The sequence below is a fragment of the Eurypyga helias genome, unplaced genomic scaffold, assembly GCF_000690775.1.
Source record: "Eurypyga helias isolate BGI_N326 unplaced genomic scaffold, ASM69077v1 scaffold12351, whole genome shotgun sequence".
Classification (NCBI taxonomy): Eukaryota; Metazoa; Chordata; class Aves; order Eurypygiformes; family Eurypygidae; genus Eurypyga; species Eurypyga helias.
The window spans coordinates 212139-229345 of record NW_010231711.1 but is presented as its reverse complement, the minus strand read 5'-3'; the positions used below and the strand labels follow the sequence as shown (position 1 = coordinate 229345).

General features: G+C 38.9%; 1 protein-coding gene across 1 annotated transcript in view; it reads left to right on the top strand.

Annotated features, from left to right (window-relative positions):
- MYO16 (myosin XVI) overlaps positions 1-17207 on the top strand; it is a 283911-nt gene that overhangs the window by 120052 nt on the left and 146652 nt on the right. The window contains exons 13-15 of the mRNA XM_010161190.1: positions 6884-6989; positions 9421-9538; positions 15730-15877. Of these exons, the coding sequence (XP_010159492.1) occupies positions 6884-6989; positions 9421-9538; positions 15730-15877 (372 nt within the window). The remainder of the gene's footprint in view (positions 1-6883; positions 6990-9420; positions 9539-15729; positions 15878-17207) is intronic.

The following is a 17207-nucleotide window of genomic DNA, read 5'->3' as shown; positions in this document are numbered from 1 at the left end:
ACATTTTCCCAAGAGATGATAATGAAAATACATGAAGGCACCTGAAGTTGTCTGAGGTGGAACTTAGCTCCCGAAGTCCAAAGCTACGGTCTCGAAACCCTTGCTAAACTACCAGGCTCTACTTCAAGTGCTACTATGATTTTCAGCCCACGCGTGTGCTCAGGAGAGGTTCATAGCTTCTGGCAGGGCAGAGTCTTGCAGCACTATCCATTTCATGCTTAAGCCTGACTGTGATCCAGGAATTTGACATTTCTGTACCCAAGTCCCTTAAAACAAACTTTCTCAAAGCATTGCTAATTCACATCAGTGAGATCAGAATCTTTATAAATTAGACATTCATCCATGAGCTGTTGTGCTTATTGTGTATGACGCTGCTCATAAGTATTGTAATGTTCTTTCTCTCTAATGCAACTCCCATCTGATTTTTGTTTGGTTTTGTTTTTACTGTTTTTCTTTGGCTGCTTGTGTGTAATGATATGTTTAGAGGAGAAGCTTTTCAGGACCAGACCACTTCTATATTGAATCCTCAGCCAGATATGGTTGCAGTCTCCTGACTCCACACAAATGGTTGTGTTAATGATAGCAATTAAATATATGGAAGCAGAGACTCCATCCTTTGGGAATAAATAACAAAGATTTGGCAGTGAGTGCTCCTGTGATCAGAGAAAGGGTTTGTAGCTGTGGATCTGCTGTGGCTTCCCCCTGTGCACAAAAATCAAGCCAATGAAAAGCCAGCATTTCTGTCATGAGTACGACTGTTCTCAGGGTGACACGCTACCTGCTGTTTGTGCCAGGTGAAGGCAAATTCTCCCTTCTGTAGTGTCGTCACCTAATACTTACGTTTTCTGTTTTCTGTGCCTAAAGACACTATAGGAATGGAAGTGTTCCCATATATCTGTAGCATACAGAACTTGGTGTGTATCAATCACCTTAAGACTGCTTAGTAGATGGTGAGCTTTAAGACCAAGAGCAAGTCAAAGAAAAATTGCCATCAAGTAGTTAAAATACAAGAAAAAAGTCAAAATGGAACTGAAGAAAATGTTCTGTCAAATGTGAAATGTTCTTCCCTAGCAGCGAGATTCTGTTGTAAGGTGTTGTTCGTAGGGGAACCAGATTTAGCAAATCTTGAATTTTCCTACTGGGGCTGCTCTGGAGAGTCATCCAAAAAACTGAAGATGCCAGTGCACAAACAGCAAATACCCATCTCCAAGGTATTTCCATACAGATCTGGAAGAATACTTCCATCCCTGTATATATCCTTGGGTTAAGTTAGGACCAGACCTGTCATCTGCAGGGAAAATGGGGTGTTAAAAATACCTTTTTTTAATTCTATTATTTAATCTAAAGAAATCCATGGTTTTGCAACTTGAATTAAAAGATACAGAGTGTTGAGGCATTTACTGCTCAGTTTAGTGGTAGAATTCCTCTGTCTCCTGTTACACGATGCAGTGAAAGTGGGAATCCATGAGTTAGATTGTTGTCTCTGTTGGTTGGACCTGTCTGACACATTTACTGTCTGCTTTGTCTGCTCATTTTGCTGCATGCAGGTTGACTGGCTCTCTCCAAGCAGCGAAGCAAACAATGTGAAATAAAACAGTCCTTATTTAGTCTTATGACTAAATCAGTATTAGTATTAGTAAAATGAATCACCCATTACATAAACTGTAAATAAATATTAGTGCCAGAATATTCCAGTAACTGTACAGCAGGTCATGCGCTTTGCAGGGGCTGTGTGTGCTGTATGAATGTCCAGAAGGTGGAACAGGCAGTGGAACACTGAAGCATCTTCTATAATGACAAAGGAGCAGACACTGCCCTGTAATGTGTTAGGTGGAATACTCAAAGCTCCACTTACACTTCTGTCATTGCTACTTGGTTTTAAATTGTAATTAGGAATATTTCTTGTAAAAATACTAATCTTTAATTTAAAAACTAAAAAAGTTTATAATTTTCTGGTTTGACCTCTGTATTACGTTAAAAATCGTGCACTTACAGAACACAGTTTTAACACAGATTTAAGATAGGATTCCTAGGATAACATTATTACATACTGCTAGTGAAAGGGAACCCTCTGCAAACTCAGTGGCAGCCCTTCTGTGTCAAAACTTTGTGTTTCCGTGGTAAAAACACATATGTCATCTTTTTTTAGAGAAGTTTTAGAACTGCACTTTAGACTCTTACAATTTCCAGCGATGTTATAGCTCTTTATTTTGCAGAACTTTCATAAAGTCCCACTCAAACCCTGTGAAGGTGTGTCTTCATCTTCAGATTTAGTAAAAAAAATGACTACTACTTCATTTTCTTGTTGCTTGTTTCAGTTTTCTTTGTACTTTGGTCTTTTCCTGCTGCTATCTATTCCTCTAAATGTCCTATTAACTCTTTGCTACTGAATTGGTTAAAAAAGGGGAAAAAAATCTCCATTTAAAGCTCACAGAATCACAGGATGGTTTGGGTTGGAAGGGCCCTTAAAGCCCATCTAGTTCCAACCCCCCTGCCATGGGCAGGGACACCTTCCACTAGACCAGGTTGCTCAAAGCCCCATCCAGCCTGGCCTGGAAGACATCCAGGGATGGGGCATCCACAGCTTCTCTGAGTAAGATCATCTGTCAGGATGATCTGGATCGATCATTTCACCTTCTCTGTCTTTTTACACTTTACTTACTTTCCTGTCTTCTGAAGCTTTAATCTTAATTTCCTTTATGGAGTTAACATGTTATAAGATTTACACACACACCCCCTTCCCCCAATCCACATCTGTTTTACAGCAGGAAAGCATTTGTCCAAATTATTGAAGAGTTTACCACCAGTTCTTCACAGGTACTTTTAGTTTATAGCCAACCAGTATCACTCATGTATGCTTAACACCGAGAGCTGGATTTGAATAAACTTTGTATGGGAGTTACAGAATAAAATAACATTGTTATGCTCTCAAGTAGCCAATAGGTGAGCTTTTCGTAATTAAATTTCTTCTGACTGCATTTTTCTCCTGCTGTTCAGGATATGAAAATGCATTATGCACTGACAAGATAAGTGAGGAGCTGTTGAGGAAGCCTAAGTATAGTTTATAGCCTTGTTAAAAGCTAAGGATCCTTAGTCAATCAAGCCAATGGTTTATGGGATGTTGATGGCTAATTTGGTGAATCAAAAAAACCCATAATGAATATATCAAATGAACTGTTATAACTGCATATGTTAGCAGGCAGGAATGTCAATATCCAGTGGTTTTGTTGTGATACAAATCACATTTTAAAGCCAAATAATCTGGAACAAAGAGAAATCCTTGTCTTTTGAAGTGGAATGCCTTGAAAGCTTTTGATTTCCTCAGTTTTGCATCACCACAGGCATTCTGTTCATGTTAATAATCTTTAATTCTTACATTAAAATTCAGTGTGTTATAAATGCAGTGGTCTACTTCAGTACAGTTAGAGATTTGGACATCCTACTTATAATAATTTTTTTTTAGAAATGCACTTTACCTTTTTGTTTGGAAATACAATTTCCAACTAACATTCAGGGTTGTTAAGTTACAGATATCAGTACTGATGATACAAACCACGTTTTGTTTAACAGTCTTGCTTGCACATACTTATTTTAAATATAGAAACCACAGTCATGGAGCAAGAGCCAGTGTCTTGCTTACAAACTCTGCAAACTGGAAAGTAGGAGATTATTCTGGTTCCCCAAAGTTTGCAAGCTTACTCACTCTTCCCTGGCTATATCTTACTATCGGAGTGGGAATTTGTAGTAGTAATGCTCACAGTTTAGGGTAGTACAGTAGGAGTTTGGTTTCAGAAGTTCATACAAACCAGCATGCATATCTATGCTGATCTAAATCTTCTTTTTAAAACTGGTGGAAATCTTATATGAACAAATTCTGTTAGAGGTTTTCTAGCAATTCTGATTATAATTCAAGTACTGCAGGACTAGGGTTTTTTGTTTGTTTTGTTAGGTATTCCTGCACTTCTGAATGTGGTACCTTTGGTCACCATTGAAAACAAGCCACAGACAATAAAACCCTGTCACTTATGTGGTCTGAATTGGCAGGTACATTCCTCCTTACATGTTTTATTTTTTGTCATATTTTTCCCCAAACCAATGATTTCTAGGATTTATTTATACTGGAATTGACACCAAACAATAATGATCCCGTTATCTGAATTCATAAAGATATAGACAAACCTGGCTAATATAAAGAAATAGAGGGTAAGCAAGATGTCCTTCTCTGTACTTGCAGGAATTAATTCTTAAAATTTTGCCTGGGTTTTTTTGTTTTCTGACTATTTTAGCTGGGCTTCCTTGGTTAACTACTTCTGCCTGATGGTTCTGTCTGTCCACCGCTAAGTCCCCCTCTACCCAATAACCTGTTGAACCTACTGGCTGCTAACAGCCATAGAGGTCTCAGAGGGGTGTTCACACAGGCTTTGTGGTTCTTTGGGAGCCGTCATGAAGGCAGTTATAACTCCAGCCACAGCTATTCCGAAAGGCGGCAGCCGGGCAGTGCACGTGGGACTATCCAGCAAGCACATGCGTAGCACTGAGCTCACCAGCGTGAGTGGTGCCGGTGGCACAAGGTAGCAGAAGAGCTGGATCATAATCCAAATGCAGTGGGTTTGCAGGGTGTAGCTTCTTTAGTTCCTCTGGTTGTTACCCACTGGGGTTAAACCACGACAGTCCTTTTTGGCGCCCAGTTTGGGGCTTGAAGGGTTGAGATAGTAACAGATCTGACCAGAGCATGTTAAAATAAATTTGTTATAAGCGTTCATTGTATCAGTTTAATAGTCACTGATCACAGTGTTATTTGTTCACATGATTGTGCCCTTACTTGGAATGTGTATTCCCTGCGGTGCTGTTTATCGCTTCTGGGACGTGGAGCAGGATTATCATTTTGCTGTACGGCGTAACGTCGGCTTAGGATACGGGAACATCACTGGTCAAGGGACTAGTCTGATATTGCTGGTATTGCTGTCATCTCTGTACCTCGGGCGCCATCTCTCAGGAATTGTTGATAATCGCACTCCTCACCTTTTCTTTTCGGAGAACCAATCTGTGGGGAAGAGAAGGGGGATGCTTTCCACCGGGGTTGGGTGGTGAGTGGGCAGCTGAGTGATGCATGATTACCAAATGAGGTTAAGCCACGACACTGTTAGTGATGACAGGCAGAGGAACATGAAATTAGGACACTACCGTTCTAAAGACAGAAGGGTAATGCTACTCCTTAAGAACAGAGGCAGCATGGTACAATTACTGTTTGGAGAACAAGGTCATCATAAAGAGGGCAGAGATTCAAACAGTTTTTAGAAGGTGACATCAAGTGTCATCTGGCTTTTGAAACACTTTCATAAAGTCAGAAGCTGAAGATCTGAGCAAGGGATAGTGCTCTTATGGAGCACCTTGTCAATTCTGTAGAAATATTAGTTTCATATTAGCTGTGACAGTGACCTCCTTGACTTCACATGATTTTTTTTGTTGTAAGACCTGGTTTAAATATGGCTTTGTGACCTGTTATTTGAGGTCTTCGCATAACATATATCCAGGTTGCAAACCTTTGCAGTCTTGGACCGCAAACTGGTGCCAATGGAAATTTGATGTCCTGGGTCAGACTCTGGCTTGTTTTAGAACATGGAGTACATAGGTAAAAGCAGTTTGTCACATCACATGTAGTAATGAGACATCTCTCTTGTCACCTACAGTTTACCTGGTAATCAAATAAGAGATTCACCAGAGCTGCGAGTATGTCCCGTGAGAGTTGAATGAGATGAGTGGTGCAGAGATCCCATCCCTGCCTGAGTATAAAGACCTTTTTGTGCTTTCCTCTTTTCTTTCTTCCTTTATGTAATTGATTTATCCTTTGAAGTGAGATTTTAATAGATAAAGCAATGGCCAGACAGACGTTATATTTTGCTACCCTCTCATTTTCAGAAACTAAACTTTACCAACTGGGACTGTCTAACCAGCACGGCCACTGTACTTGTCAAAAATCTACCTGGCTGTTGCGGAAACAGCCTTTTAAATTTGATCAAGCAGATGAATGCAGGAGGAGCATCAAATTACATTTTGTTTGGTTCAGTTATCTGTAAAAGGAATAACTTCCTAAGTGAGAAATTCTTACATGAATTTCTTGTGCAGGCTTTACTAACTTTATCCTTTCCATCTCTTTTGTTTCTCTTCTTTCCTTCTCCATGCTTCAAGGGCAGCATTGAGTTTGCTTCCCTCCTCCATTTCTTCCTACCTTCATTGTTCATATTGCCTTTTACCTTGTTTTTTCTGCTCATTTTCCCCCTCAGAAATTCTCATTCTTTAGAATATTCATTCCACATCATGAACAAGGAATTAAGTGAAACAGGATCACTGAAGTCAGAATGTATTGCACTGCAGAAACTGGGCAGGTTGTAAAATCAATCATATCTTTATTTTCCTTCCCGTTCCTTTCATATTTCCCTCACCTTCTTCCTATTGTATTCTACACTTTCCTTTCCTTCTGACTCCCATCATTACCACAGTAGCATTTCTCCATCTGCAAAGAGAACCAGGCAGCATAAGCAGGCTCCTTTTCCGGACAGAAGATGAAGTAGGATAAAAACCATGTTTGCTATAAATACCTCCAAAATGGCTTGAAAGCTTTAGATTTGATTGGCTTGGCTTGTGGTACAAGACAATATAGCTTGACAGCTCTGACAGCCCTCATGAACATAGTCAGTCAGCGTATCTCCTACATTCTGTTCTTTATTATTTGCCATCCATAAACCTTCTGTTATTTGAAATGAAAGCTTAACTGAGAGATCTTAAATCTATTCAAACAGAGCCAGCAGAGAATATAAATAACATTATAAAATGTGAAAATAACAATGATTCCCCCCTCTCTTTCTTGCCTGTCCTCTTGCAGTGGAGAAAGTGGTTCTGGGAAGACTGAAGCCTGCAAACAGATAGTGAAGCACCTCACTTGCAGAGCCAGCTCCAGCAGAAACACCTTTGATACGAAGATAAAACATGTAAGTAGCATTCTCATCACTGTGCAGAACAAAGCGATGGTGTGTCCTCTTGGATAGGCAAAGGCATTTGAACTGTGAGGAAAAAGGCATCTCTTCTGCAGAAGTTCATACAGGGTTTGTTTTCACTGTTGCAGCCAAAGGAGGTTTCTTTCCCTGAATTGACCTGAATGGGAACAGGGTTAAGATCACACTGATGTCATGTGAGGAAAACAGAAAAAGGAGACCAGTTTTGTTTCTCTGTGTTTTGGTGGCTTTGGAAAGTAGTGTTTTAGTGAATAAGAAACATTTATGTGATAAGGTCCTGTCTGCTAAATGTGCACTAATGCCCTTCAGTAGGTAAATTTATCTGTGTGGTTGTGGTGGTGTAGTTAGACAGTATAAGAAATGCTGAGGCATCTGAAGTAATAGTATGTGAGACAGAAACTGGAAAGTTGCAGGAAAACTGCAAGGACTAAACAAAGTTATATCACCCAGTATTTGTATATTAAATATATTTATGAAATAGGCAAGAGTTCTGAATGTTTCCTGAGTCATATTTAATCCCCACAGCAGAACCAAGTTCTGCCCAATTGTAAGATGAAATCATGAGAACCTGCGTTACACACCAGGTGAATCTGAACAGAGTAAATGAGTAACTTTGTAAATAGGCAACTGAAAACTGGTGTTTTGGATACAAATATGGCATCAACGGGAAACAGGAGGTGTGGGAAGTACTCTTGTCTCTGCTGCAACTTGTCTCCTGACCACAGGAAAATTCCCAGGGACAGCCATCATGATCCCATTGCAAATTAAGTAATATGTTGTCCTCGGTTAAGAAGAGGAAACAGTATGGGAGGGAGCTGGCCAGGCCTAATTGTCTCCATCTAAGAATTAGTTTACTTTGTAGGCTACTTTCACCTACACTAAAGTAGTCTACACTAAAGTAAACCAAACAACAGTTCCTAACATGCAATTGTTGCCCAACTCCCTGACACAGTTTAAATCCCCAGCAGGTCCTCTGGGCACAGGTCAGAGGACAGCATGTGCCGGGACCATTCACAACAGTATGTCCACCCTGTTCTGCAAAGGAAGAGATCTGAGCGTGAACCTCACCATGCCACTTAGAGGACAGAGTCCTGCTCCATGTCCTGTTTAGTTCAGTAGTATAAACGTAGCCATATGTGTCCATGAGTCTTAGTCAGCGCGGGCAGAAGAGGATCATCCCCTATTAAGAACAATTAGTTGCCGTTTGGTTACAGGAAGCTCCTTTGTAACTAGCTTAGATGGGACACCTGACTTCAGACAGTGCAGGTAGGGGTACCAGATCCCACCCGTGGGGAATCAAGTAGAGATTCTGGTTTAGTTGCCTTTTAAGGTGCTTTAATGAACAGAATAGCCCGAATTCATTCCTCCTGCAGTTGTGCACAGCACCATCAAAGTTAATAAAGCTTCACAGGTTAAACCAAGTGCTGAATTAGCCTAATGAGCAAATACATCCTGAGCAAGCTACTGGTGTGGAACCAAAACTAGGCTGATTAGTTTTCTGCTGCCACCTACTGCACAAATAGCTCTTTAAATTAATGGTTCTGAAGGGTCTGATTTTTAGAGCTTCTGTCTTTGTGACTGGAGCCAGACGTTATCTGTGCCACTCCACAGCCCTCTTCCCTCCTACCTCTCCACATCTAGGTCATCCAGCTTCAGCAAACCACAGTTACATCAGCACAGTAGTGTATTGAGGCCACATTGCAGCCAATTTCTTAGGATGCAAAAGAGGAAAGTGCTGAAGGAACCCATTTATTGTAAGAAACTAATTATTCACAGAAAAGGCAAATACACAGAAAATGTGGAGGAAAGTTGGCATATTTAATACTTTTTATTATTTTTAAATTTTTTAATCTTTTAAAACAATTGCTGTGACCATGAAGATGTAACATAGAAATGCATTAGTGAGAGATGCCATAAAAAAGTCAGAATCTTTTTTTTCCCTCACTTTTTCACTAGTATATTACTGAAGTAATTCCATTAGAAATCAGTAATTTATGCCATTTCCAGCGTTGCATAAAGATTGTAAATTCTTTTGGCTGCTTATTAGTATCGATTGACTGTAACTTCACAAGCATAGCTGCCTTCAAAGATTCTAACCTTTTTGCTAAGCAGGCCAGATCTGGTCATATGACTTCAGTCACTTGTATCCAAACTACCTAACTCTAAGGATCAGCTGAAGTGTGAGCCATTGTATTCCCCTTCCATTTATAACTTCCACTATTCTGACAGCACTTTTTTTTAGCTGTCTTACTTGAATTTTAGAAAAAAACACTTTCAAGGACTTTTTAAATTCCAAGCTGAAAAGCGTTCTTGTTTTTTTTAGTTACTCATCACTAACCAACCTCACTGCTGTTCATTGAAACATCTCGCTGTTTATTTCCTCTCTTATTACTACTTTGTCTTGCAGGTAAACTGTATCCTGGAGGCCTTTGGACATGCTAAGACACCCTTGAATGATTGTTCCAGCTGTTTTATAAAATATTTTGAGCTACAGTTTTGTGAGAAGAAAAAAACATTAATTGCAGGTAAGTATCGTTGAATCTGTTTATTTTGATATCACCCACAGACTAGTAGGTCAGGGATCCCAGTGTGCCATACACAGAGTTAGGCATCAGTAGCCTTAAAGTATGTGAAAGAGGCAAGGGGGTTTTATGGTATGTCAGAGGAACATGTTTAATAGCATGTGGATTCATAGCTTGTCGAATAGTGCTCAGTGTTAAGAGGGAGAGACCCGTTCTGAGCAACCACAAGGTGGCAGAAGAACACAAGAAAAAAAATTGCCACCGATTCCTCTTCTATTTGCCAGGAAATCACATTTTCTTTTATGCCTGAAATTAGTAAACTGTGACAGCTGTATATTCATTAGCTGTGAAATAAAAATAACTGAGATTAATTTTTACATTTACATTCTAGATTTACCATTTTACATCATACTATTGTGCAATATTGTACTTGGTGTTTTAAATATCCCTTAAATAAGTGCTAAACTCATCTGTTTAGGGCAATCAAGATGTAAGTATACTCTGTAATACTGCAATTAGAAGTTATTTATTACAGCTTTGAGCTATTTCTAAAGGAACTAGGAATAATACTGATGTTTGTCCTCATTAAAGGTAAGATAGTGCAGAATTTGTGCCTGCTTTTAGTGTAAGTGGGATTCTGCTAGTCCCCGTAAGAATTCATTAGTGAAAAAAACCCAAAAGGAATATTGGGCAAAACTTCATTTTGATTCTAAAAACTCTAATTTTCTGAGGCATTTAGGAAGAAATTTCATTTCTTGTCTGCATAGGTCATCATAAAGTTACTCCGTGCTAAAAACGAGAGGCATGTGCACAAATAAGTGTACACAGTTTCCTTGTCCTAATCTTCCTGGATGGAAAAGCTGTGTGGTGAGACACACTTTTGATCCAAGTAAATTAGATTCCGTTGGATAAATGTTTCCAAAACTACTCTTTTTTTCACATTTTAAATGTGTTGGTACTTTCAGAATAGCTTCATAGAAATATTCTTTGGAAATATTTCTTAGTGGGAATTACATTCATTTTCTTGAGAGAGTTCACTGTACCCTAGCAAATAACAATAGTTTCTTCAGTGAAAACACCACTGCGTAAGAAATGATTGTTACTTTTCTCCTGATGTTTTGCAATAAATATAGGGTATTTGTAAAGAAAATGTAAAACTAGAGAGTATGATTTTTTTTCATTTATGAGCTGTTGTGGGAGGAATATAAAGAATACTATGCAAACATTAGAATGGACTAAATGACGTCTGAATTGGGCTTGTAAAAATAAAGTTCAGTCGCTAAAATGAACATTTTAAAAATCTTTTGAATGGTATATATTTAATTTGAGTATATTTAGTCATCACAATTACACCGCCTGCACGATTTTTACTTTTTGTTACAAACACAGAGCACAAGTGCAAACATGAAAATTATGCTGATTTTGAGAAGTCAAGCATATGAACACAAGGAAATGCCAGAACTGAAGCTGTGTAGATACTCCTGAGTTGTCTCGTGCATACAGATTTAATGCTGTTGTTTTTCCGCCCCTCCCCAGCTTCGTTCAGTGCAGAGAATGAACAATGTTTCTTCAGTGATTCGCTGCTGAACAGTTTGTTGTCCCTTCATTGATTCACATGTGGCTTATGCCGTTGTATGCTGCTCTAAATCAGAATGCTAGTTTTCCTGTGTGTTTTCTGTGTTGTTCATCAACATTTTTCACTGTATGAGCATTTCAGAAACAGAAACGGCTTCATTTTCACAATACTTCTGACCTAAGGTTGTGCCATTCAGTTCCTGAGATGAGGAACAGAACCCTCAAGGTGATGTGTTCCCATAGTTTTCAGGTGCCTTTTCTTGAGTTTGCAGGGAGCTTTACCCCGACTTGCCAGTTTAATTCACACCCCTTGTCTGTCAGTTATACAAATATGCAATCAGTTAACCAGGCTCTCATGCCAGTTTTCTGTTACACTGCTGTGTTTTTATCACTCTCAAACCATAAGCATTAAATGAGAAAATCTAGGGGTAGTTAAGTCCATTAAGAATAAAACCAAATTACATATCTGCCCTACTATTCCCCAAACACATAGGAACTGAATCAATGACTCTTACCAAATCTAAGGTAGCCAAAAGTTCTGTAATTTAGTCCAGAGTGAGAAGCCCTAGTACAGCAGTGGAAGTGGTTTCTATATTTTTGTAAGTCGCAGTTGTTCATGCTGCTAGATTTGCACTTGTAGATGTTGTGTTTTCTAGTCCACTGCTAAACATCACTTCTGAGTGCTAGTGTCCCAAACTTACACCACCATAAATGAAAACAGGATCAGGCGTGTTGTCTTTGGCTAGTTTAAATCCCACCCGGTGATTCTCCGTATCTATTTGCGAGATCATTTGCAGCAGTATTTACTGTCTTGCACTGTTTAAACATGAACGAAAAATGTAAATATGCAGAGCACCTGTTTCTGCTGACATGACTTATTGAGGCAAACTGGGCTAAATATGTCTGGTTTGTAAACAAAAATCTAGTGACACTAGACTGCCTCCATCAAAGGGTCCAGGTTGTTTAAACTCCTAAACAGACAGATCTGAAGGGTTGGGATCCAGAACAATTTCTGAGGAAGGGGCATGCAAAGTAAAAGTGCACATTTTTATTACGGAGGGCAAGCTTGAGGTAGCATTCCTTGCATTTTGAGTGGACAGTGCTGAAGTTTGTGACAGGTTTTTGTCCATTCTGAAGTTCTTTTATATGGCTAGACCCTGGAAATGCTCTGACTTCTGTCACAAAAGGTTTTTTTCTTACAGCACAGAGTCGAATATACCTAAGTAACAGAAATGTTGGCCGTAATTTTCATCTACAGGCTTGATTCAGTCTTTCTCTAAAACTGGATCTTTGCCACAAAGTTTTGAAAACTCTGGAGCTCTTGAGTGTGCTTCTTGTCAAAGCCAGTACAAGTGTCTGTAGAGGTTTTGTGTGTCTTCTCTGACTCTTGTTTGTGATGAGGTGTGCTGCAATGCTGGGTGCAAGTGAGAGTTTTTCTGTGGCAAGTGGCTTTGCAGCCAGGTACCTTTCCTTGCTTTAGTCCAGTCAAGGGGAGAAGCTGTAACACAGATTAAGTCATTGTTCTGTGTGACTGGATAAGACAGTGGAAACTAGTAAGAAGTCTTACATCAGAACAAATACAGGCCAGTGATTTCATTAAGTTTCTGAAATAAGTTCATACCTAACAGAAGTCAAAGACTGATCTTCTGCCAAAAAACCATAAAATCATAGAATCACAGAATAGTTTGGGTTGGAAGGGCCCTTAAAGACCATCCAGTTCCAACCCCCCTGCCATGGGCAGGGACACTTTCCACTAGACCAGGTTGCTCAAAGCCTCGTCCAGCCTGGCCTTGAACACTTCCAGGGATGGGGCATCCACAGCTTCTCTGGGCAGCCTGTTCCAGTGTTTCACTACTCTCTCTGTGCGGAATTTCTTCCTTATGGCTAATCTAAATCTACACTCTTTTTGTTTAAAGCCATTACTCTTTGCCCTGTCACTACAGGCCCTTGTAAAAGTCACTCATAGACGATGATTCACACTCACTGCGTGGTAGTAAAAGACTGGTTATTTATTTATTTCCAGAAGTAAAATTACTGCACTTTATTTTTATTTGGAAAGGAAGAGACTAACTGATCTTTCAAGTAAATTGACATAATGTCTAAGATGAAAGGTAAGGCTTCTGTAAATTTTCTCAAATTAATAAAAAGAAAGTTAGGAAGAGGAAATCAAGCCTGACAAACGTGTTCTCCTGATTTTCGTATCTTGCTTTTCAGGCCTTGCTTTTCTCATTCTTCACTTTTTGAAGAGCAAGGCCTGATTTTTTTTTAAGTTTTGTTGGCATGGAAGGATGTAACTTGAGTTGTAAAAAGAAGCAGAATGTATATTTGCCTGTGTGTGTTACAAACATTTTTTTACCAGTTAAAAAAATTCAGACATGAATTTCCTTTCTTTTGTTGTAGGAACGACTGCAGCCAGCTAAGCTCTCTGACGTGTTTTCGTACTGTTTCAGCTCTTTCAGATCTTTCAAATGTTAGTTTGTCTTTAGCAATAACTGTGTTTAGGATAGCGTGGGTTTTGAGAAAGACCAACGTAGTTGCAAAGAATACGTAGCCAGAAGAAAGATTTCACTGCCCACACTTTCAATAGTGAGTCTGCTTGCTGGCTTTATAGCTGCTCAGTAGATCAAGTGATCGGTTAAAGGAAGTACAGAATTCCTTGTGCCTCTAAGTACAGTTAAAAGTGCACAGAGATGACAGGCTGCTCTGGAACTCTCTTGTTTTTCCCTTTTATTTCACGCACAGATTATTGAACATATCATTTCACTTTGTAAAAAAGCATATTACTGTGACAGCTTTCTTTATGAGTTCCTTTAGCTCCATTAAGAGGGTGCTGTGTTTGATTCTTGCTGATCAGAAGCTCGACTTTCCTTAACAGCTCTTCCCATTGCTGCAGATGCTAACTGCGGTGAACTGTATTTAGCCTTATTAAAGCGGGTGACTTGAAGTACCCAAAAAGGGCTGAATTGATTTGTGTCATCTAAATAAGTGGTGTTGCCCGTCATTAAAGTTCAATGTATTAATTAATCAGCTAGATGACCTCCAGTAACATTTTTCATGCTTTTACTAATCAATGAATATTAAAAACACCTGAGTAATGGTTATGAAAGCCTTGGTGAAGATCATCACACACTAGAAGAAGTGATCAAAGATTAGTACTGGTCTCTTTAAAATTAATAGATGGTAGGGTTAGTTTTACAGAGAAGCAAGTTACAAGCATGATAAAAGATGGAAATTGTCCTTCAGGTTCATGTGTTCTGTTTTACCCTGTAGGAACAGCAGCCAGGTAACGATTGATTCTGATGAGAGTGTGTGTGTGGGCCAGTGCTTCCATGATAGGTTAAGGCTGCATTGCTTCAATTTGGAGTGTGCTGCAAAGTTACTGGAACCAGAAACATACCCTGCTACCACCTTAATGATTTCCCAAGCGTGCCCTTTTAGTTCCAGCACAGTTATTTTTTCTGTAGTGCTGCAACAGAGGGCTAGATGGCTGATACACAATTTCTCATAATACAGGTTCCATTATAGCAGGAGTTCACTTGTACTTTTTGTAGGATGATTAAATGGTCCAGGTCGTGTCTCCATGGTTCAGCACGTCAGACGCACAACTCTCCTCTGTCAGCCCTGCTGTCTCTTCTGTAGGTAGAATCCCAAGCATAGTTTTGGTTGCCAACACATGTGTCAGGCCATGCCTGTGCTGTTAAATAAAAGAAAGGGTGCCCAAAATAGTGAATCTCCCTCTCTCTTCACAAGTACCTCTAATCTGTAATCTGGGGAAGCAGGTGAATTGACCGGAGGGTCCAATATTTCCTCTGTTTCTGTGCTTTGCCTCTTCCAGAACCTTAGTGGGCCTCAGGTTGTGTGTGATCCTGTAATTAGCATTCCTCTAGGCAAATCATGGTCAGGTTTGTCCTCCTTCACCTTCCTCCCAGATACGGTGATTCACCTGGCTTCTCATTTGGCCATCATAACTCGTCTGAGATCCCCATGTGTCCCCAGGCACAGGTTACTGAGCTTGTTGATGACCAGTTCTGCAGAGGATTTATTTCTTTTGTAATATCTAGAAGTAGCCATGTAGAAGTTAGTTGATTAAGATAAACTCTTAGTCTGAATGTTCTTGATTGTCAGCAGAAAAAGGGAATGGTTTCAAGGGCAGTTTTTTCAAGATGCCTTGAATCTCTCCTGCATCCCTCTCCTGCATCCTTCCCTGTCCATTAAGGAGCTTAGAATAGATGCCAAAGCTCAAATGGCTACACTTCAGTGAGATGACAAACAGCTTGTCTCTTAGAAAGTCTTCCCAAATATGACAACTGGTTCCTCAAATAAGTAAACCCGAGTATGAATCAACATCATTATCTTTAAAATTAAGTAAGTAATTTTAAAGATAATGTAAGATGGTAAGACATTTGTTCCACTAACTGTAATGGAATAGGGGTTTATATGTGATTCATATAGAAAACCATGGTAGAATTAATGGTAATATTTTTTATATAGTGCTCACCCCAGTCTGATTTCTAAGAAACATTGTTTATTCTTCAGTGTTGCAATGGTGAATGGTTTAAAATATGTAAGTTTAGAGCAATCAGTATAATGATGAATTTATTTGTTTGTTTCTCAATCAGCTAGGATTTATACATACATGTTGGAGAAGTCTCGTGTTATTATGCAGCCTTTCAACCAGAGTAATTTTCACGTTTTTTACTTGATGATGGATGGGCTGTCTGCTGAAGAAAAATATACCCTGTACCTCAGTAATTTGTCTGCACACAGGTAGGAAAACAGCTTAATATTTAGTATTAATATTTTTCTTATTTGGGTGTCTCTTTGCTGTTGAGGTCCTTTCTCCAGTAGTTAACATTTGTGTTGTAACTTGTCAATGAGCTCTGAAGTTATTTATTGTTGAGTACCTGTTCATGAGGATTTAATTCTGGAGTACATGTACACCCTCATAATAAGGTCGAAGTCTTATATCCACTAGGATTATTGCCTTAAAGGTGAAAAAGGAAGGAAACTTCTTAGTTATTTTTCCATCTTCTGTGGACTATAATAGGTCTGTTCTTTGTTTTTTGGGGGTCTTGGTTGGTTGGTTGCGTTTTTTTCCATGATAATATTTTTGTCTTAAGGAAAGACTTTTTTAAGTAAAATTAGACTTTTCTTATGGAATATGTTAATTTTGATGAAATTTCACCATATGTAGCTGATATTTCCATTTTCATTTTGAGATTTATTTACCCTATATTTATTAAGAAAAACAGAAATAAAGTTTTGGCTGTTTTGAAAGCAAGAATAGGATTCAACACCACACTGCTAAAATTAGGTCTTTGTGTGTGTCTCCACTTGAGCTGGTTGTCTTGTATCCCATTCGCAATAAAGAAGATTGAGTCTCTGCTCAGCTCTATGTAGAGTTGCATGTAGATTTGTCTTTTGGGGTGAACTGAACCACATTTGTGGCATCATAAACTGTGATGACTACATCCCCTTTGATAGTAAGGGCTTAAACATGAAGAACTGTATACAGACACCTAAATGTGGTGTGTCTGAGGCGGAACACCCTCCAAACGTTTAATATAAGTGAAGGTTGTGTTTTTGCAGAAAAATCTGGGGGTATCTCAAAATTTATTAATTCAGATTCTTTTGAAATGAAAACCTGCTCCCAGTTTAGATAATTTGCCTACAGTCTTGACTAGATGATTACTAAGAAATACTGAAATGAGGAAAGCCTATTTGTCATTAATGATCCCCTGAATTGTCTAAGTTTATAATTTGTATAGTGAGTAATTGTAAGAAGACCAATAATAATTAAAATTATGTAAAATTAATATTTTGAGGTTTTCATATCTAAACCTTTTTCCCATGGATTCTTCTTTCAACTTTTCTATCTTCCATTCTGGCTAGTATTTGAATAAAATAGTATTCCTAGATTTGGGGCCTTGAAATGGAAAGATCCCACATTAATTTTCACAGGAAAAGCTTACCTGATGCTGATTTTCTTCTTAAATGTAAATCTTCAGACTACTGTTGTTTGGTCGTGTTTTAAGCTGTTAGGACTTCTGTTACTGTACAGAGTAGTGTAATGCACTAGCTCTGAAGAAACCTGAGG